General features: G+C 42.7%; 1 protein-coding gene across 1 annotated transcript in view; it reads left to right on the forward strand.

Annotated features, from left to right (window-relative positions):
* CRYL1 (crystallin lambda 1) overlaps positions 1–23,580 on the forward strand; it is a 75,085-nt gene that overhangs the window by 11,152 nt on the left and 40,353 nt on the right. Inside the window, exon 3 of the mRNA XM_054973568.1 lies at positions 21,605–21,731. Coding sequence (XP_054829543.1) covers positions 21,605–21,731 — 127 coding nt within the window. The remainder of the gene's footprint in view (positions 1–21,604; positions 21,732–23,580) is intronic.

Consider the following 23,580-nt stretch of genomic DNA (forward strand, 5'->3'; position numbering starts at 1 on the left):
CAGGGCCCTTAGTGATCATGCCTCTTCCCCCCCTCCACCCCCCAGCAAGCAGCGTCGGACTGCATCCGCCTGGCCCACCAAGGTGGCTCAGAAATCAACCCGAGTTCACCCTGGGGAGTCTGATCTGTATTGGGGGGGGGAGTCATCCTCAGACAGCGAGGACGGGGCTGAAGGGGAATTCCTCTCTGAGGAAGAGGAGGAGGAAGCCCTCATTCCAGAACAGTCCAACAGACTTTTTAAATTAGAGGATTATCAATATCTGCTTTCCAAGACCTTAGCAGCACTAGATCTACAAGAATCCTCAAAGGGAGGGGAGGAAGATCCCAACTCTGACAAGGGATCATCCAGGCCAAAGGGAAACAGGGAGTTCTTTCCTAGAGATAGCACCCCCGAAAGGGTCTTTCCCTTCCCTGAATATTTTGAAAGGCAGCTAAGGGCAGAATGGAGGACCCCAGCAGCCTCTAAACAATATCATAGCTCTGTCAAAAAACTCTATGCCTTACCTTCTTTTACCAATGAGTTTTTGCAGATCCCCAAGGTCGACGCACCTGTGGTTGCTCTTCAGTCCTCTGGCCTACTAACAGAAGACGGGCAAGGGGCCGTCAGAGACAACCTGGATAAGAAAGCAGAGACTGCCCTTAGAAGGGCACACGAAGCCTCGGCAATGGCAATTAGGGCTGCCTCATCTGCATCCATCGTCTCCCGGGCAGCAGTGGTATGGATCAGGAAGCTCACACAACTGCTTCCAGGTAACCGCAAACGCTTGATGGAGGGGGCCAACAGAATTATGAAAGCTAACGCCTTCACGGCGGACGCCACGTTGGACGCCTTGTCCTTTTCCTCCAGAGCCATAGCCTCCATGACGGCTGCCAGGAGACTTCTGTGGTTGAGGGCTTGGCCAGCAGACTTGCACTCAAAGTTTATACTTATGGCTTACCCATTCCAGGGGGACAAGCTCTTCGGCGAGTCCCTAGACAAGGTGCTAGTGGAGACGCGCGACAAGAAGAAGGCCCTCCCTAAGACGATCAAGAGGTCGGATCAGCGCGTTTACAGCTCCCAGTCCTTTCGTTCTCACCAAGTGCTTCCCAGATTTCGACGGGACAATAAGAGATCCTCCTGGAATTCACCTAAGCCGAACCACAGAAAGACCTCCTTTGGAACCAGATCCTACAAGACGTCTCAACAGAGAGGGGACCGACAGGTTTTCGACTCCAAGGCCCCTAAGTCCTGACTCACAACATCTTCCGGTGGGAGGGAGACTCCATCATTTCTTAGGGACTTGGGAGAAGAACCTCGCGGACGCGTGGGCCATCAAAGTTGTTTCTCAAGGTTACGTAATAGAATTCAAGTCCATCCCACCGGATCGTTTCCTCAGATCTCCACTCCGAAAAGACCCAAAGAAAAAGCAGATTACATTCAAGGCCATTCAGCACCTCTTAGAAATCCAAGCGATAGAGCCAGTCAGCCATCTCGAGTCAGGATCCGGAGTCTACTCCATCTTCTTTACAGTCCCCAAAAAGAACGGGGACTGGAGGGCAATCCTGGACCTAAAATTCGTCAACCAGTTCATTCATCTGAAGCACTTCCGGATGGAGACACTGCGGTCCATATCGGAGGCTCTTCGCGAAGGGGAATTCATGACATCGATAGATCTCACCGAGGCATATCTACACATTCCTATTCACCCCTCACACAGGCGTTTCTTGAGATTCTGCGTCGCCGGTCGCCACTTCCAATTCAGAGCCCTGCCCTTCGGCCTCGCCACAGCTCCCAGGGTATTTTCCAAGATTTTGATCAATCCCATCGGGCGTCTTCGAGAGGCCGGCATCCACGTCCATCCGTATCTGGACGATATTCTATTGAGAGCAACCTCCAGGAGCCAAGCAACTCAGGACACCTGGACAACAATCCAGTGCCTACAATCATACGGTTTTCTGGTCAACCTGAACAAATGTTCCTTGAGTCCGTCTCAGTCGATACATCATCTGGGCATGATCCTAGACACCAGGAGGGGACTTATCCGATTACCCCAAGAAAAAATACTGAAGACCAAGGACCTGGTCAAGTCCGTGATCCAGGAGCAGTCGACGTCCTTGTTGAGACTTGCAAAATTGATGCGCACGCTGGTGGCAGCATGCGAAGCAATCTATTGGGGTCGTTTCCACTCCCGGACTCTGCTCAATTTTCTGCGCCCGCATCAACGTCGTATTATGACCAAGACAGACTGCCTAGACAAGGTTCCATGGCAGGTGAAGGAGGCCCTCAGATGGTGGACTGTAACGGCCAATCTCCGTCAAGGCAAGTCGTTCCTCAATCCTCAGAGAATTCAGCTGTTCACGGACGCCAGTCTGTCCGGCTGGGGAGCGACCCTGGACGACCGCCCAGCTCAAGGGACTTGGTGTGCGGAGGAGTCTCAGCTTCCTATCAATCTGCTGGAGGTCAGGGCGATCCGCCTGGCCTTACTCCACTTCTCCGAATTGATCCACGGCAAGCATGTCTTGATCAGGACAGACAATGTGTCCGCCAAGACATACCTGAACAAGCAGGGCGGCTCCAAGTCTTCCAGGCTACACAAGGAGACGATGAGGATCATCACGTGGGCGGAGACGCACTTAGCATCTCTTCAGGCGGAACACATAAAGGGGACGGACAATTTGCAGGCAGACTGGCTAAGCCGTCAGACCATTCAACCAGGGGAGTGGTCACTCAACCAGGAAACGTTCCTCCTGATCACAGACAGATTCGGCCTTCCGGTAATGGACTTGTTCGCGACCCACCTGAACCGGCAGACTCCTCGATTTTTGTCTTGGTTCTTTCACCCTCTAGCAGAAGGGATAGACGCCTTAACCTCACCGTGGCCAGAGGGTCTGCTGTACGCATTTCCTCCCCTCCCAGTTCTTCCAAAGTTACTGAGGAGAATTGCGGACTCGGCAGCGGAAGTAATAGTGATCGCCCCATGGTGGCCCCGGAGACCTTGGTTTTCCTCCCTGCAATCTCTAGCTGTTCTTCCTCACTTCCAACTCCCCATCACCCCGGGTATGCTACACCAGGGCCCGATCCTTCACCCAGACCCGGACTGGATGTGTCTGACCGCCTGGAAATTGAGAGGCACTACCTTTCCAGGTTAGGGTATTCGACACAAGTAGTCAAGACAATGCTTTCTTCCAGAAAGAAATCAACGGCAAGGATATACAATACTTCCTGGAAAGCTTTTGTTCGCTGGGCCAGAAGGAAAAAGATTGACCATCTCCGACCACACCTAAATGTGATCCTAGCTTTTCTCCAAGACGGACTGGATGCAGGCTTAAAACCGGCCACGTTACGCAAGCAAGTCGCAGCCTTGTCCTCGATACTATTCCTCCCTGACGGGCTTGGACTGGCCAAACATCCACATATTCGGCGTTTCCTGCGAGGAGCAACCCTTCTGAGCCCTCCAACAGTGCACCGTTTCCCTACGTGGAGGCTCCACGTAGTTCTGTCAGCGTTGACCAAATCTCCCTTTGAGCCTTTGAGAGAGGTACCCTTGAAGTGGCTGAAATTAAAGACTCTTTTCCTAGTAGCCATTACATCAGCGAGACGAATTTCGGAACTTGGGGCCCTCTCCATCAAGCCGGGGCTGTGCGAGTTCCATATGGACAAGGTAGTCTTACGCACAGATCCCACTTTCTTACCAAAGGCTGTCTCCTCGTTTCATAGGTCGCAGGAGCTGAACTTACCATCCTTCTGTCCCACACCGGCACATCCAAAGGAGAAGGAGTGGCACACCTTGGATGTCCGCAGGGCTCTCAAGGTCTACCTGGTCAGGACCGAACCCTTCAGGAGGTCGGACTTCTTATTTGTCAACACATGCCCACCAAATGTAGGAAAGAAGATGTCAAACGCTACAATTAGCAGGAACATCCGTTCATGTATTGCAGAGGCTTACAAAGCTTGCAACAGAGACTTGCCTCAGGGCATCACAGCTCATTCCATTAGGAGCGCAGCGACAAATGCGGCCTTACACAACAACGCTTCAGTGGAAGAAATTTGCAGGGCTGCAACGTGGTCGAACATATCTACATTCGTTAGACATTACAAGTTAAACCTCTACTCTTCCTCCGACGCTGCCTTTGGAAGAAGAGTCTTACAACACGTGATGCAAGACGAGAACCTTGACCCGCCCTATCGAGAGTAACTGCTTTGGGAGCACCCAAGATGTCCTCCTGCCTCAGAGGGAGAACGGACCTTTGGACACTTACCGTGAAGGGTCCTTCTCCTCTGAGGACAGGAGGACATCTTGCCCTCCCTAGGTTTCTCGCTCTTGCTAACCTGTTCACTTTTATCCTCACTGGTGTTACACAGTTCTCACTTTTTCAATGTTCTGTGTTATATTGTCCGTTTACTAAGCTCTCAGTTTTTTCTATTCCCTCTTAGTAGGGTCTCCCAGTATTTAGTGTGTTGAGACTGTTAACCTTCTTTTACTGCTGTTTGGAGTCACCCGAACTGGAAAGCAGGGTGTTCCAGGCACCAACAGGAAGAGGAAGAAAAAAGAAAATTCAACTTCCTGCCTCCCTGATTGGGCAAAAGGAAACACCCAAGATGTCCTCCTGTCCTCAGAGGAGAAGGACCCTTCACGGTAAGTGTCCAAAGGTCCGTTCTCCAGTATCAGCCTTTTGAACCCCCCAAACAGCTAGCTCATTCCAAATCAGAAGCACCCAGGACAATGCCAAGTTGAAATCAGGAAACAAATGTTTCTCCTTGTAATCAGCTTCCTAGCTTTTCACCAACCTCAGAAACCAAATAACCGCAAATTATTCTTAAACAGACATGATTCTTTTTCAACACTTCTATATTAATACTTTGCTTGCAACAAAAAACCCAAACATAATCCCGAGGCACAAAAAGTGCTATTGCTTTCTTTAAAGATCACATAGGTCACTAAATGTAGAAGTGCTGCATTTATCACACATACCTTAGGTGGAAAAGTCAGGTGTTTTTCTGGGAAAAACTCCAAAGTTACTTTGTGCGCACAAGTCCTAGCCATTTCACCCAAGAAGTAGCATCCCAAAACAACGCTTTATCTTTGGCTCGAACAGGTCAAGGCTCAGACTGGTCACGGCACCATCTGTTAAGGAAAAATTTCTTTAAAGGTACTCTTCATTCAGATTACATTTCCCCACAGCCATCACCCACAATTAACTAAGACACCAAAAGTGATCTATAAAGAATTAATGAGCTTTATTTACAATAAAACCCAGATGCAGTGCCATGTTCCGACACATGCATAAAGATCAGCCATAACAGAGAATCTTACATACTTTCCAAAGTTGTGTTTACAGAAAAGAGATAACATTAAACAAAACTAGATACAAACAATTCTTCAGAATCAAATTCTTCACGACATGACACAAAACAAGTCTGATTGACAAGACAGTAAACTCTCTCTGTAATATAAACATGTTACATGTCTGGTGCCACACGGGAATCTTGGGTGTCTTCTTGAGAGACTCCTTATCCAAGGTAAATTCTTGAGTACAAAGTCAAAACAAGAGAGATACTGTCCTTGCAATAAGGCTTTCTAACCCTACTTAACCAGAAGGAATCTGCTTACAAATAATAACTTTTGCCTTCTGTGCAACAGATCAACTCAAATAAATGCTCATACATAGGTCTTTTAGAATAGGAGTCATAGAAATTCCCTAACAGTTATATTAAAATACTTTCCATGAAGTCTCATTGATATCAGTCAATCAAACTTTATGTTGTAGCTGTTGACTGCTTGTGCTATATCACGCCTCACTATTAGAGCATCATTTGTTTTGATCAGGATGGATAGCCATGTTCGTCTGCCTGTAGCAGTAGAAAAGAGCAAGAGTCCAGTAGCACCTATAAAACTAACAAAATTTGTGGTAGTGTATGAGCTTTCATGAGCTTCTGAAGAAGTGAGCTGTGACTCACGAAAACTCATACTCTTCCACAAATTTTATTAGTTTTATAGGTGCTACTGGACTCTTGCTCTTTTCTACCATTTCTTCTGTGTTTGTTATTTCTACAGTAAAATACTTTGTGGTTTTCTTACTGAAAATGTCCTGAGTTGGTCTACATTAGTTCACTCACACCTTGAATTGCAATATTTAAATGTTCTATATCTTGTTTTTATGATTTCTAGCTTACCTGGCTTCATACTTCTCACATTCCATGTTTCTAATATGTGTCATACAGCTTTGGACTTTCCTTTTGCATCTATTCACATCAGCAACTGGATGTCCATTCAGCTTTAATGCAGTCTCATAATTAAGAATAGCGCTATTTGTACTTGTCCTCCGCTCTTCCCCAGTAGCCAATTGAGTGCCGTCTGACCTGGGGGTCGTGTCTTCCAGCATTATATCTTCTTTCATTTTGGATTGTTTTATCATAGGGTTTTCAAGGTACGAGATTAGCAGAAGTGGTTTACCATTGCCTTATTCTGTGCAGTACTAACTAGGTACTAACTAGCGTTGTCAGTGAAAGATGTGCCGCCAGTGTCACCTTCCGTTACTGCTGCTACCCAGTAGCTAGCCTCCAAGAATTCCTCCACTCCCATCACCATTGGAACAATCAGTTCTCTTCTGCCGATGTGACCATTGATTCCTGAAAGGGGTGGATGTATCTTCGTCTGGTGTCTCAGCTTTGACCATTCCGCCTTGAGGGACTCTTCCAGGAGTTTAAATTCTTGACCAAGCCTGTGCTCCTGATGGTGTTGCTCTCAGTTTCACTGACACACTCAAACCCATCATGTTAAGGTGCGTATCCAAGAGGGGACCTCCGGGGGTGCGTTTTTAAAAATTGTCTTTAGAATATCATTATATTGATGTAACATTGTACCAGTACGTGTACCAGGTTCTCTGAATTCCCAGCTTTCATTTTTTAAAAAGTAAGTCTCTAGCTCCTTCTATTGCAGGGATGTAAGGGAAAAGACATATCTCTGCAACTGAAATATCTAGAGACTTAATTTTTTTTAAAATGAAAGCTGGGAATCCATAGAACTTGGTACACATAATGGTATAATGTTGCATCAATATAATGATAATTCTAGAGCTGATTTTTAAAAAAAAATTGCAAGAGACTTGGTGTCTTGGGGGGAGGTGATTGCTGCTGGGAGACTGTGGTGGGGAAATTGCAGGAGAACCTGCCACGTGGAAGCCTCATTGCTGCTGCACTATCAGCAGTCGTACCAGCAACAGGGAAACCATGCAAGCCTGTTCCCATGTAGAAAACACCTTCGGATGAGGAAAACTTATACCAGCCAGCTGGTTCCTTAGAGTACTTCGTGAGTGAGCCTTGATTGCTTGTTTAATTCACTAGTATATTCTTAGTGTCATTTAAGAATCTTAGATCAGGGATGTGCAGTGTATGAGAACAAGTTTCTAGTCCTTGTTGCTCTGGAGAAAATATTGAAAATAAACAACCATATGCTGTCCCTGTGAGTAGTCGCTGTTTTGAATGTCTGATGAGGAGGAGTGTAGAGAAGTCCCATTTTTTTTCTGCTGAGCACAGGACTGTTTAGAAGAAAAAGAATAAGTTTCTCTGAGTCTTACAGTGCAGTCCTAAGCAGAGGTATATCCTTCTAACTCCTCTGGCCGTTAGAGTCTTGGAAAAAGATTGCAGTGTAAGTTGCTGATACTACCATCAGTATTCTAATAGCTGTAGACACATATATGTTTGCTTGATGCTACAGTGGCTGCCACTGGCTTCATTTCTCCAGTTTATGCCAGTGCACAAACTGGGATTTCTTTTCAGAAATTCAGAGCAGATGCTTCACATGTATGACGCAGCAGGTACTTCTCTAGAAAGCATGAGATTTTGTGTAAATGGAAAGGTCTGAAGTAATATTAAATGGTGTGAGGAATTGGATGGCTTTGAGCAGCAGCATCCTCAACAGTGACTGGAACAGTTGTGACATTCATGAATGAGGTTAGGCTGTGTGCTGGCTCTTTGGTATTCTTATGTTCATAACTGACTACATAGTTAATATTTCGCCGATCAAATCTATTATCTGAAATAGATAATAAATGAAACCTTGTTCATTTTAAAATGAATGAGTAGAAATTGGGCCCAGGTCAAAGAAACTTAAGTTGAAATTTAATCCAGACAGAAGGGAGGTGCTACTGGTGGTGAGGGGGGGAGGTCTGGCCCAGAAAATCGGTTATCTCTTGTTGTTGATGGGATTTCAGTCCCCCTAAATGAGCAAGTTCATGGCTTAGGACTGCTGTTGGACCCAGGTTGGATAAACATGGCAGTGCTGCCACCTGGAGTTTTAAAAGGAAACTAGAGAAATTCATGGTTGGATGTGTTCATCAGTGGCTCATTAATTATGGTGACTAAGTTCCATGTAACTTGATTACTCCTTTGAGACAGCAGCAGAGAAAGGCTATTGCCTTCATTTTTTCACATCCATGGGAAACAAGATGCTAGACTAGATGGACCTTTGTTTATATGTTGTCCATTTCTGTCAAAATACTTACCAAAGCCCAAGTTCATAAAGTACCGATCTCTGGAGCTTTCATATGAACAAGACAACCATGCAAGATAATAACTTTAAAGGAATAGATACATTCAAGGGAGAAAAATGTAAAATGTAATAGACAGGTATTCAGTTCGGAATAGGATTATGAACCCAAAGGTTGGCAGGCAGTGAGTTTATCCACAGTGGGTTTTTTTTTCTTCTGCTAAGCAAATCCCCTACACCTTATTTTCCCTCTCCTCTATGAATGCCAGAAACTTGTTCTTTCCTCAGAATTGCAGCTGTTCTTCCTGGTGCATTCAGCACCTTTAAAAAAGCTAGAATGAATGATTTGCACTGCAGTTGTAAGCAGAACTAGACCTTTCTAAGGCCATTCTGACTTTAATAGAAGAAGGTTAACTCTGCTTAGGAGTGCATTGCTGGTGATCTGCAGTTGCAGCATTTGTAACAAGTAAAGCAGTTCATCATTTACCCTGCTGTCTCATGAAACATGAATAAATAGCACTAACAAAGTGCCCGTGTGAGAAACTGCTTCCTTCAGCTAGATTCAGTACTGATTGGATGAGAGATGTTAAAATGATACAGGCTTGTGGGAAATTAAATATTATATTACAGTCTAGTCTGTGTAATTGCTGACTTAGATCTTTGTATGAATTAGCATCCTCCTTGCAAATTTAAATTAATTCAAATCTTCCAATAAATAATAAGCAATAAGTCTTTGCTTGGATCTGTTTTCTCCAAGGTGTGTCAACCTGGTCTCTAAGGAGATGGCATCCTAGGAATCTTTTAGGAAATGTTTCTTACTATTTCATGGTCTCTTGTGCATTGCAGTGATGGATTTTGGAAACCACCTCGCCTCTAGGGTCAAAAATCTGCTCTGCTCAAATACACAGTTTTGTGTGGTGCATGCCCAGAGGGGAGCAGTTTCAAGTGGGTAGCCGTGTTGGTCTGTAGTAGAAGAGCAAGATTCGGGTCCAGTAGCATCTTAGAGACCAACTAGATTTCCAAGGGATAGGTCAAGATGGGTAGGCATGTTAGTCTGTCTGTCGCAGTAGAAAAGAGCAAGAGTCCAGTAGCACCTATACGACTTAACAGAATTTGTGGTAGGGTATGAGCTTTCGTGAATCACAGCTGAAGAAGTGACTCGTGAAAGCTCATACCCTACCACAAATTTTGTTCATCTTATAGGTGCCATTGGACTCTTGCTTTTTTCTTCTAGATTTTCAAGATACAAGCTTTTGAGCTCTTTCCTGCTCAGTTTTTCTCTGTCTGCCATAGCAGCAATTTGGAATTGTGGGTTTCTTTTCACACCATCTATTTTTCTTCTTGTTGTTCTTTTGACTTTAGCTTGTTTCTGCTTGTTATAATTACCTCAGCCCTATAGAAATTGATGTTTCCCTCCCTTTCCTGATACAAGTCCTAGGTATTGTTAACAGGTCAGATAAGCTGCACTGGTAGCTGTTCACTGTAACCATCTCTTCCTCAACCAGTCTTCATCATAGACAGCTCATGAACAGTTCTTTCTAAAATCAATTACCTGCTGATGCTAGGATTTTAGGCTTCTCTGATGAGACTCAGGGGGCTATGCCCCAACTCAGATTAAATACAAATTGCAATAAATAAAGCCAGCTTTCCTTCTGTTTCCTAACTTTTCATAGCATGGATTTCTATCTTGTCCAAGAACTGACTGTATAGTACAAACAATAGTGTGCTTCTGTTTTTTTTCCTTTGAAGATATGCTTCTGGGTATTATATATACTAACCTGATTTTTAAAGATTCAGAGATGAATCTGCAGGGACCCAAATTATTTAGGCAGTCTCTTGAGTTAATAAAAACAGTCCTGTGTGACATTACGACAGTCACTTCAAATGCTAGTAAGCATCTAGGTATCTCTCTGATTTTTTTTTAAAAAAATGTTTGAGAGTGAATGTAGTAGCAAACAATGTGAGCAAAGATATCTCTGGGAAGCAACCATGGCTCAGTGGAAGAGTATCTGCTTTGTTATGCATAAGGTCCCAGGTTCAATCCCTGTCATGCAGTTGAAAGGAATGGGTAGTTGGCGATGTAAAAGGCCTCTACCTGAGACCTTGGAGAGCTGCTAGCAGTCAGAAGACCAATGGTCTGGCTCAGGTAAGAGGTAGCTTCCTGTGTTCAAATCTCAGCTCATTCATGAAATCACTATTGAGTGCATTCAGTTGCACTTCTAACCAGCATTAAACCAGGATGTACATAAACCAAGCTTGTTGCTGGGTTCACATGCACACTTTGCTTCTCTCTCATTTCCTTCTCAAGAATCCCAGATAGCAACTTACTCTAGTTACGTGCAAATGGAAGTATGCAGATTAACCATAGTTAGTTCCCCCCTTATAGAACCGTTTCAGGTGGTAGCCATGTTGGTCGTCAGTAGAACAGCAGGATTTGAGTCCAGGGGCATCTTAAAGACCGACAGGATTTTCAGAGTTTAAGCTTTCAAGAGTCAGAGCTCCCTTCTTCAGATACCTTTAAAGATCAAACTCTGCTAGTGAAACGGGTGGTGTTGAAGAAAGGCGTCAACCAAGTAACACCCGAATGCGACCTAGGTGTCTTTAAGCAAGGCATTCTTCTTTCTGCCTTAGCTGCTATTCTGTGTAATACGTGAATGATGATAATTATTAACTTCAGTAGCCCCAAACCTCAGACTGGGAATCTGTGATAATTTCATGCTGCATTTGTGAAGTGACACTTACCCTAACACTGTTTCATTTTAGCTTTCCTCTAACAAAATCTGCAGCTTTCTTCTTGAAATTTGCAAATCATCAGCAGGAGTTTCAGGTGTGGCACAAGGCAATATGATATTCTTGCACAATCAAAAATGGCGTTGCCCACATGGAATTGGGAGGAACAACAGAATAGTTATGGACATCCATTCAGCAAAGCAGTTTCAAGTTTCTGAATCCCTGGCAGAGTGGGTGCTCCCCCCCCCCCCACTGTGAACAAGCATGTATGTTTATTTTTTCCTTGTTAATAATCTCCCTGGCTTAGTGTGAAGTCCAAGATAAAATCTATTGTCGGACAAGCATTTTACTTTAACAACTTAAGCAGATTGAACACCTGTTTACTTTGACTTCCTTGACTGAAACATAAGGAAGCATTTTTTGATTGCCTCGATGATGTTGGTCTCTTTTGGTTTCCATAGAACTTTTAAAGAACATGTAAATGTTAGTCTTCCTTTAAGATTCTGCTATAAGTACTTTTTCCAATAATGGTAGTGGATGGCAGCAAAAATAAAAAGGTATCTTATTGCCCCTTAAAGACTTATGTTTGTATTCCAGCATAAGCTTTTGTGTATTAGAACCCACTCTTGTCAGCTGCATGCAGTGGTCTTTCCTGAGCAAACCTATATATGAAGAAAAAGTTGTAGAGTCATGGGGCCATGAAAAGCACAAAACACATGACTCTGGAAAATTAAAATGTAATTGAGAACAGTACAGAGACCGTTCACAATTTCCCTATTTTTGCAAATAGTAAAAATAGTTAGTTCAGAGGAATCCCAGGTCATTAAGTCCTTGGGAGATGGTACCCAGTTCTTTAAAGAACTCTAATTCAGCATTTTCATTGTTAGTCCTTAAAGTGCTGCGAGACTCCTGTTTATATTTTTTCAAGTAATTTATAAAAATAGTCCCTATACAGTTCCACATTTGCAAACTGTAGCCACTTTGCAATATCCAAATGCTAAAAATTCACATTTGAAGATACGAATCTTCAAATGTGAATTTTTAGCATTTGGATATTGCAAAGAACTAATCCCTTTTTCTGAAAGTGATAAATATAAAAGAACCAGCAAGCTCTGGATTGTACCTTTTGAAAAAAACTGTGTGAATGAATGATAAAGGCAATAGGATACAAATTAAATGCAGCCAGTCCATAGCATTGATTTATGTGGCTAGGCATTCTGCTTAATGATAGAACGTTTTGGAGGTCTTTCTTTCATAGGATTGCCATAACTTGGAGGGGACTTGACAGCACATAACACACACACACATACTGCTTTAAATAAGATACAATTAATACTATCTTCAGGTACAAACTGTTCATTCTACTGTTGAAAATACTAGCACACTGCTGTGTAAATCAGATTATAACAAGAAGCTCTGGCTATTTTTAAAAGGGCAAACATGCAAATATAACTTGTCATTGTATCTGTGAAGGAACTTGTACATTTGCAGGAAAACAATGTGACTTGCAGGTGTTGGATTTAATAAAGTACTGCTCTATGATTTCTGTCCAGATGATCAGTGAATGCATGGCGGGGTGAGAATCTACATATTCATCTGATCTTTTTTTACAGAGCGTCAGATGAATGTGTGGAGATCAGCGGCAGGGACAGTTGTTCCAGTTACTCTATTTCCTCTAGATATTTGAATCTAGATGAAATCCTGTACGCAGAATACAATATGTATTGAGAGGAAATGGATCAATATGGATTTGTTCAGTTAAAGGAGGCCTCCTAATATTAAACATCGAGACCTGTGGCAGTTTGACAGTGCCTTATTTCTAATTGTTTAAAAACATCTTTAGAGATAATTCATATTTTTAAGTGGGTATGAAGCCCACCAAATAAGTGTTCTGCCTTACAATGCATGGAATCTGACCTATTATTGGAAAAAAGTAGGCTGTAGGCACTTTTGGGGGAAGAGATGAGAGCATGGATCAGTAAGGTATGTATAAGCTTTTTAAAATTTACGTGTATAAGGCAATACAGTCAGGTGTTCAGTTGATTGCTATCTGCTTAAAACAGCCCTCTTAAGGAAGGTCAAAGTCTTCCTTACAGCATTAGATGGCTTTTGTGTCATAAAAGAGGGGAAAAAATCTAGCTGCAGCCATGCTGAAGGAAGGAGAAAATCCCTCTAAAAGTTTTCCCCTAGAAAGGAGGGGGGAGGGGAAATGGAAATTCCCAAGGTAAGTGGAACACACCTTTTGAAAACTAAAACTGATCTGAACTATCTGAAGTGCAGCCTCCGTCAGTTCAAAACTAGTATTTTACTGGAGAAGTTTTAACAAGTTTAGCTTTATTCATGAGACTAATGCTTTGCCATTAAACTGTATATTCTAATTTGAATTTCATCCCACCTGTAACAGGTTTGGCAGAGTGAACAAAATACTGCAAATGTGTATATTTTGGTAATGTAGACAGGGATTAGAATGTTTGGGGAGTCAGTGTCATTTTTTTAAAAAAAATGCGTGGACCCAGTACAAAAATGAGAAACTTCGAACCCTAGGTTTCACACTCTCATTTCTGAGAACCTGAGGGCCCATGCAACTGGGATTTTTTTTCTCTTATCCTGAGGTAAAGTAACTTGTCATTTAATACTTTTAATCCATTTAACTGAGGATTGGGGCACCAGCTTGTATGAGATCCATGTGTATAAGCAGCCAGAAATGTGCCCACATTGGACCCTTTGGGGGTAGAATATCTGGAACCAGGAATACCCTATAGCTGTGAAATGCATGTTGATTTTCCTTATGTTGTTCTGGCTACTCCATGGATATGCATTTGTAGAGGTATGGCTGTGCCTGTGATGTGCGGATTTTGCAACCCCAATAGGATTTTCTTCATACTAGTTTCTGTGGGATAAAAGGAAGAGGCATGGAAAGAGGAGCCGTTTGTTGAGAAAAATAAAGTCTTTATCTATAGCAGTAAATCGGGTACATCAATAAACAAGTTAAATCGATTCGGTTTCGTTTTCCCGGCCATGTCAGATGCTCCTCTCCGCAGGTCCAGGAGGAAACGTCCGAGCAGCCTGACCGGGCGGTTGACCTGCGAGGGTTAACCCCCAGGACTCCCAGTGAGGGAGACGGGGTCCGGAGCGCAGCGGGAAGAACCCCCTGAAAGCAATGCAGGGGGTAAATTGCCCGTTTGCTCCAACGGAGGCCGGCAGACTTGCGCAGCACTTTGCGTGCTGCCGGGCCATGGAGAACGGCAATAAGCAGATTTAAGGTGAAAACCTGTAAGTAAGCGAATCCCTTCTGATTTCTAAGCGTATGCGAAGGATTGGTGGGAGTTGAAGCTAAGAAGGCGCGGATTTCTTCCCCTTCACGGAGTTTTGGAACTTAGTTGGCGCCCCCCCCTAAGATGGCGACGAAAAAGCAGAGCCCAGCAATGAGTAAATCGGTGATGGCGACGTTACAGGGGAAGGGGGAAACTTTGGAAGAGATGGTGAGACGAGCAGTCTTTGATGCTGTGCAGCCCTTTGTAGCGAAACTGAATGAAATGGGGCAAAAGGTTGATTCAGTGGAAAGCGAAGTGAAAACCATTAAAGAAACAGTGACCGGAGCAGAGCAGTCTGCACACGAGAATGCAGTACTCATGAAAGCAACAAGTAAGGAAGTGAAGCTTTTGGAGAATCAAATAATAGGATTGCAAGTGGACCATGCCCAAACGGTACTGCGTCTTCAGAATGTAAAAGAGGAGCAAGGTGAAAATTTAAAAGATCTGGTGTCTGGACTTTTGGCACCATTCGCAAAGGCAACTAAAGAAGAGTTAAAAAGCGATATTTTGGAAGTCCGGTGGACATCTTCAAAGTATGTAATGAAGCGTCAGCTGCCTTGCGAAATTATTGACTTTTCATCTAAGAAGACTCGGGACACCATCTTATATAATTCGTACAATGTGGACTTGGATTATTTGGGCAACAAGGTTAAAATATTGAAGGATGTTCCATTTTTGGCTCGTAAAAGAAGATTTAAGTATAAAGGACTTGCGGCTTTCTTGAGGAAATGTGATTTAAAATATAAATGGTTGTTTCCAGAAGGCGTCTGGTTCAGATATAAGGATCAAACCTACAAGATTACATCGGAAGCGCAGCTGACAGACTTTTTGTTCAACCATCAGGAGTTCCAGCAAGAAGAAAGTCCAAAGTCTGAAGGGGAAAGTGGGGGGGAGGAGAGAGCGGGCGCAGCTGCTCCAGCTGCGCAGAGAGAACTGAGACCGAGACGCAGGGGGGGGGGGAAGAAAACCTGATCCTGAATATAGTCTGTATTGTATAAGATCTACCAATCTGATAGCATATTAGAAAGTTAACTTTTAAGAAAAATTGCAGCATGAAGGGAATACAAGACATGTAGTGTAGCGTTTGTTGTTTGTATGTTGCTCTTCCCCTTTCCCCAGTCCCCCCTTCCCTTTTTTTTTCTCTCCCTCTTATACTTTTGTAGTCTTTTGTAGTTTTTTATGTTAGATATTAAAAATAAAAAAATAATAAAAAAATAAACAAGTTAAATCATACATACAACAAGTAGCTAGCTAGTAGGTAACAAAAAGGAATGAAGCTATCCAGGAACAAGGCTGTGTGTCTGCATCTGCATCTGCGTCAGTGTCACATGGGGCTTGCTGGTAATGAACCCTTCTGTAGTTTCTGAACAGGATTGACTCAAAGCCAAGGTTATACTTCCAAGGTTAGGTGTCAAAGGATCAAAACAAATGTATTAACCCTATAATGACCAGAATTTAGATCTTGCCAACTCCCAACACCCCTTCTCAAGATCTAACATTTGAACAACACAATCATTTTTCTTGATACTGGGATCGGTCATATTTAACATATCGCGAAAGTATACAAATTTCTCTATGGTCAATGGCTTAGTCAAAATGTCAGCTACCATTTCATTGGTGGGGCAATATTCAATTTCAATTAGTCGCCTCTGATACAGGTCCTTCACGAATTGACATTTCAGTTCTATCAATCTATTCCTAGCCTTCGCACTTTCTCCTTTATATATTGTGATACAGGCTGGTTGTCTTCGAACATCACTATAGGCGTTGGTTCATTGATGCTAAAATCTTTCAGCAAATGGAAAATTCATTCCAATTTGCTACACGCGTTGGCTGCCGATATACATTCTGCTTCTACCAAAGACAAAGCTATGATGTTCTGTTTTCTGCTGGTCCAATCAATCAGGCTGTCTGCATAGAAAAATAAATATCCGCTGGTGGAATTGTAGTTTGTCGCTTCTTCCCCCCAACTGGCATCCGTATATCCAATCGATCTAGGGTTTTCACAAGGTGAGATTCTCTGTTCCCTTTAGATATCTTGCCACTCTCTTTATCGCATTCCAGTTGTGATGGTTCGGGGAGCTCACTTTTCTACTTGGGATGTTGACTGCTGTCGTGATGTTCGGCCTTGTGGTTTTACTTATATAGAGAAGTTTGCCTACGGCTTCTTGATATTCAGGGCCTTTTGCAAGAGGTTGTCCATCTCCCAATTTCAAATAGGCTGGTTCCATTGGTGTACTCACTGTTTTACAGTTTTTCATGCCGACTGATTCAATGAAATCCATGATGTTCCATCTTTGACTTAAGAGGAAACTACCATCAGTAAATCTTTCAACTTGCATCCCAAGATAATGCCTCGTTTCTCCAAGTTGTTTGACCTCTATTTCTTTCTTCAACTGGTCAGCTATTTCTATGACGTCTTCTTTATGTTGGCAACATATTAATAAGTCATCTATATAGGTCAAAATATATCGGTATTGTCCGTCGTTAAGCCTCATATATAGGCATGAATCAGCTTTCCCTTATTTGAAGCCTTGTTGGTATAGAAGATTTGCTAACTTATCATGCCAGCTTTTGGCCGATTTTTTAAGTCCATGCACACTCTTATTAAGTCTGCATACAAGACTTTCTCATCCTCTTTCTTGGAATCCTTCCTGTTGTTCCATATAAATTTCCTCTAATAGGTCTCCATTAAGGAATGCTGTTTTGATATCTACATGTTCCACTAACATATTTCTCTGGCCTGTGATGCTAAGAAGGATCCTGAATGTTACATAATTAATGACTGGAGCGAACGTCTCAAAATAATCAATTCCATAGTGTTAAGAAAATCCCTTTGCTACCAAGCGAGCTTTGTATCTATCAACACTTCTGTCTGGATTATATTTGACTTTATAAGTCCATTTGCTTCCAATTGCTTGTCTGTCAGCAGGTAGTTCAGTAAGTGTCCAGACCTGTTTATCCTGTAAAGATTGAGATTCTTCCTCCATCGCTTGTATCCACTTGTCTCTTTCTGATACAGGTAATTCATTGATTTCCTTTAGATTTGTAGGTTCTTTTATTGTTTGTAGATTTTCACAGAATCCATATCTTTCTGGTGGTTTGCCTTTGTTACTCCTATCTGATCGTCTCAGGGTAGTTGTTGTTTTTGTTTCACTTGGTCCAGTTCTTGCTTCCCCTTTTGTTCTGGTAATGACTTCTGAAGGTGGGCTTGCTGGTTGACTGGTGATCCATGCGGGTAACCAATCAACCAATTCCTGTGAAACAGTTCCTGTGTCCTGCCGATCAGTCGTCACTATTGGTTGATTTATCTTTGGTGTTTGCATCAGATTTCCTTCGTCCACGTATACAACATTACAGCACTTGATTTCAAAGGTCTCAGGATTCAAGACTCTATATCCTTTGCCCTCCAGTAGGATATCCAACAATGACTCCGATTTCTGCTCGAGGATCAAGCTTCCCTCTCTTCTCCTTTGGGATATGTGAGTATGCTTTGGCACCAAAAGCCTTTATGTGCTTTAAGCCAGGCCTCTTTCCGAACCACAATTCAAAAGGCGTCTTTCCCGTCACTCTGCATGGGACTCTATTATGTAAATAAACTGCTGTGATTACTGCTTCAGCCCATAAAGAGTCAGGTAGTCCAGCTGGCATCAGCATCGGTCTAATCATTTCCTGCAATGTGAGATTCAGTTTTTCGGAACATCCATTCTGTTGTGGAGAATGGTGTCTGGTGACCTTGTGCTCGAGACGTTCCTGTTGCATAAATTTCTTAAAGTCCACATTACAGTATTCTCCTCCATCATTGGTACGTAATGCTAGAGGAGCTTTACCAAGTCGGTTCTTAATGGTAGCAACATAAGATTTAAATTTTTCCAGAGTCTCATCTTTACTTTTAAGCACATATGCATGACTGTACTTGCTTTTAGATTCTGTGAAGGTAAGAAAATATCTATTCCTGCAGATAAAGGCAAGGGACCCACAAGATCTGAATAGACCTCTTCCAGGAACGCTTTATTCTGTGTATTAGATTGTCCCCTATAACTGGGGGGTGGTTCCCTTTGCTCTTATACATATTTCACATCTTTCCTTAGCCTTACTACATTTAACATTAATTCCACATTCTGTCAATAGTTTTTCAACACTTTGCATATTCCTATGTGCTAATTTTGCATGCCGTGAATAGAGACAGCTTTTATGATTACAAACATCTTACCTAGTTAGACATACAGGCCTTTCTTCATCTATTAAAATGTTTGAATCATCATTAACATCTATGATATAATGGAACCCATTTATTTCATCCACCTTAAGTACAAGACCAGTCTTATCGTTAATGATTTTATCTGTATTGCTTTTAAGTATAACAGTATAGCCATTTTTAACAATTCTCTTAGTACCAAGTAGATTATTCGAAGCCTCAGGAACAAAAGCCACATTTGTTAATGCAAGCTTCACCACTTCACCCTTGGAAGTGAGGACCTTCAAAGGTCCAGGTCCAGTTCCAAGCACGTTGAGTCTCTGCTTGTTTGCTTGTAGTATCTTTGGTCTGTTCTCTGTGTCAAGTTCACTGAAGCTTTCTCTGAATCGACAAATATGAATGAAACTGCCACTGTCAAGAAGAAAGTGCCTTTTATCGTTCACACCTTGACGGTCAGATATTTGAAACACTTGGTTGTTGTCATAAGCACTTGTACCATCATTAGGCCTTTGTCTGTGCCTTGTGTTTGATCTACCGCATGGTGGTCTGAAATTTCCATGGCTACTAGAATGTTCCCGGCTCTGAAGGCCATTCTTTCAGTGGAAACACTTGGACTTCTGGACCTATTTACCTTCTGCATCTTTAAATCTGCAGTACTTAGCTATATGCTCACCTCTAGAACACAAATAGCATCTCCTTTCTTTAGGATCACATCTCATTCTTAATACAGACATTTTATCGGGTGCATCATCTGTTACCCTTTTAAGTCCAGAGTCTCTCAAATAGGCAATTGTATAATCCAAGTCCACTGTTGCATTACATTCAAGCACAGTTTTCTGATTTGCAAAAGACGGTGGTAGGCTAAGTAATATGCATGTGTGGGACTCAGAGTCAGATATCTCTGCTCCTGCAGATTGGAGCTCTGAAACAAGTCTTAGCATTTCATCTAGGTGTGCATCAATATTAGCTCCTTCCTTTATCCTCATGCTATACATTTTCTCCTTTAGAAATATCACATTCTTATTTGTTCTAACAGAATATTTTCTTTTGCGAGCATTGTATAAATCTTTAGCAGTTTCATGCTTGGTTATTAATGGGCTCTCATGATCTTCTATGCAGGAGTATATAGTCATTAAGGCTCTTGCCTCTTTGCTTTTGTACTCATCCTGCTCTGGTTGGCTTTCAGGCATGTCTCTATCTATTGCATCCAAACAATCCTGAACTTGAAGGGAAACTCTTAATCTGGCATTTCACATTTGAAAGTTATTCTTGTTTAACTTTGGAATTGTAAATATGCCATTGTTGTTACTTACACCCTGTTGAGGTTGTTGGGTGGCTGTAGCTGTAGTAGCAGTTGAAGTTACAGCCATTTCTGTGCTGCTTCGAAAGCCTTTCTCAGTGTGGAGAGAGTTAAATTCTTTTCCCTTCTCAGCTTTGCTCAGCTCTGCATTCCAAACTATGCAAATCATTAAGGAGTTACTGGCTATTAAAATACTTCTGTGTCTCTTTAAATAGAAAAGAGTTCAGTAGCACCTTTAAGACTAACCAACTTTACTGTAGCATAAGCTTTCAAGAACCACAGTTCTCTTTGTCAGTTGCATGTAGTTGATGCCATTGGGTCCTGTAATCGTATTTCCTGGGTAGATATGAGGGCAGAGTTGGCATCTGGGTCTGTTGCAGGGTCTGGTATCTGTGTTGGTGACTCTGCTAGCCGATTCATGGTTGTTAGTGAGAAGTCGTTTAAGGTTGGGGGGCTATCTGTAGGCAAGGAGAGGTCTTCCACCCAGGGCTTGTGAGAGAGAGACATCGTTTTCCAGGATGGGTTGTAGATCACTGATGATACATTGGATGGGTTTGAGCTAGGAACTATAGGTGACAACCAGTGGTGTTCTGTTGTTAGTTCTTTTAGGTTTTGTCCTGAAGCAGGCTGTTTCTGGGTACTAGTCTGGCCCTACAGACACCCCCCAACCTTAAATGACTTCTCACCAACAACCATGAATTGGCTTGCAGAGTCACCAACACAGGTACCAGACCCTGCAACAGACCCAGATGCCAACTCTACCTTCATATCTACCCAGGAAATAAGATTACAGGACCCAATGGCGTCAACGACACTATCTCTGGCACTTACAGCTGCTCATCCTCCAAGGTGATATATGCCCAGTCACAAGAAGTGATGTTAATGACGACAGGGCCTCTTGTGGCAAAATGCCTGCCAATATAATGACGGGAGCTTCTGAATTGTGGTCTGATCATCCCTGAGTGATCTTCGGATGAGGTATTGCTGCTTCAAGTCCATGCTGGAGCACCCCCATTTAGTGTGATTTCATGAGGCGCCTCCCCATTCTCTCCTTCAGTCTCTACCTTCTGGCCAGAATTCCCTTGTGTCCTCCTCCTTCATGTTTGAAGCACATCAGAGTTGGAGGGGGATGAGCTGGCCTCAGCCCCCAAAGTTCAGGCAATTAGGGTAATGAATCCACTGTGCTTAAAATTGCTGCTGACTAATACAGCAGCATCTTTAATTACACACAAGTCCAGGGCAGAGCGGCTAGAATTGCATATTCCTCTGCAAACTTGGCTTCTTTTCTAGGCTTAAAGGTCTCTTGAACCTGGCAGTCTCCAGAGGATATGAAAGATGTATTAGCAGTTCTGTGTACACAGATTTTTGCAGCACGTGCCGAAACTTCAGACGCAGAGACTTCGCTGAACCTTGTTCCATGAATCCCCCCCCTTTATACCTTGTCTGCAAAAGTTGGTGTGCCAGGGAAGAAGCAGCTGCCTGAATTTACTTTGTAAAATATTTTAAGATGCTTGCCTACGCCTGACAAAGGGTGCAAATAATGAAAATGAATAAACAGATAACTCAGTTGTATTGTTTTTCTGTTTTCAAAATAGGAAACAGATGAAAGAACTTGAGGAGATAGGAATGCTGAAAGGAACACTGAATGCTGAACAGCAGCTGTCCCTTATTAGTGGTTGCACAGATCTAAAAGCAGCAGTAGAGGGCGCCATTTACATTCAGGTGAGTACTTGTAGGTTCATTTCGGGTAGTCAAGGACCCCTGCGGCAAAGACAGTTGGGGATGAGCAGCTGGCGTTTATTGATGTTGTAAACGTATGCCTCGTTTGTTGGCTTCATTTAGGTCTGGCAGCAAATAAAACTGAAAATTCTTGCCTCTTTTTACAAGCATGACTACTGAACTTCATTCTTACTATGAAGTAATCGTTATTTTCATTCCGGCAATATTTTTGTACTGACTAATGTGCAACGGAACAACGTCTCCACCTGCCATTTTATTATCTTCCGTGGTCAAAACAGTGGCTCTGATCCCGTGAGAAATTTCTGCTCATGGGCGGGTGGGTGAATGTGAGTGATCCCCCTCTCACTGGAGACCTCCAGTTCCCTCCTCATGCTGTTGGGGGAGTGGGCAGAGAGAGCAAGGAAGTCCTGTTCTGCTGTTGGGAATGCCGTCAGCTAGTGGAGATCTACTTTGGGATCCAAGCCAGTATCTTGTTCCACAGCAGCTGAAATGATGTCTTGAGTTTGCCATAGAAAACTCGCTTACTCTTTACAGGCCAAAAATGTTAAAACAGATTGGTTAAATGCAGAAGCTCCAGAGCTATTTCAGCAGTCTGTAGGATGCCACAGAATAGCCTTTTCTACTCAAAATGATTTTTTCCCCTCTTCATTGGAAGGACAAAGAGATGGAGGCAGCTGACATATCTCTCTTGCCAGCTGTTTTGCCTTTAAACCCCTCAAAACTCACTCCTTCCTCAGATCTTTTCTAGCCAGTTGTTGTTCTCTGTCTTCTGCCATTTTTTCTTTGTTATTTTATTAAGCAAGTCTTGTTCTCTGCCTCCACTTTATTTTCTTGTTGCTCTTAATTGGCTTGCCAGCTTCTTAGGCAAGAATTCAAGGTTTTTGGGCCCTTTCCAGTTTGGCGCTGAGCAACTTATTGCTGTATGACTGCTAAAGTCACTAACATGGGACTAATGGCAAAAGAGAGCCATTTTAAAAGAGCATGCACATATTAGCTAGGGTAGTTAACTGCATTTCCTGCATCTTGTATCTAAATATATTCTCTTTTAAGCACCGCAAGTGCTCATAATCCCAAGAGCAAATTAGTCAGGTAATATTTTTATCAGCTCGCGTAACTGAATTAAATATTTGAGAAAATTGCAGACAGGTGTTCTCTGTGCTATGGCACAATGTGCAAGTTTCACTATAAATCTGCAGTCCTTGTATTCACATAAGATAGAGAAAATTAGATGGGGTGCAGCGTACATTTAATTAAATGAAGAATTAAGGCTAACTTTTCAAATTGCACAGAGATCCTCTTCTCTCCAAGACAGCTTGGTAAACGGAACAAAAATCAACCCTTGGAGATATATGAAAGAGTAACTATGGCACAAACAATAGGGCCCTGTGACACCTGTTTGGTTTGTTTGTTTCAAAATATCTGTATTGCACTTGGTCTTGAAGGTCTCAGCGGTTAACAGAAACAATCACACAATTGCATTTTAAAAAACAAAAAGTATTGTGAGGAAACCCCTACCTCCACAACACTTTCCACTGTCTACAATAATACACAAACCAGCTCCATTAAACAAGGGGGAGGGGCTATAATCACCTTAGACATCAGCAAACGCTTTGAACAAAGATCAGCCTAACAAGCCCTGAAAAGAAATGTTGGAACTTGCTGCATAGCTGCAGGCAGACCATTCCATATGGCTGTGACCACAAAGGAAAAAGCCCAATTTCTGGTAGAAGCAGAAGTGGGGGTGGGTGGATGGGGGAGGTTTCTAGGCAGACCTGAGATGGAGCACAGGTTCATCTTGCATCAGATCAAGAATAACTGTTTAAATGCTGAC

Source organism: Eublepharis macularius, chromosome 3 (genome assembly GCF_028583425.1).
Source record: "Eublepharis macularius isolate TG4126 chromosome 3, MPM_Emac_v1.0, whole genome shotgun sequence".
Taxonomy (NCBI): domain Eukaryota; kingdom Metazoa; phylum Chordata; class Lepidosauria; order Squamata; family Eublepharidae; genus Eublepharis; species Eublepharis macularius.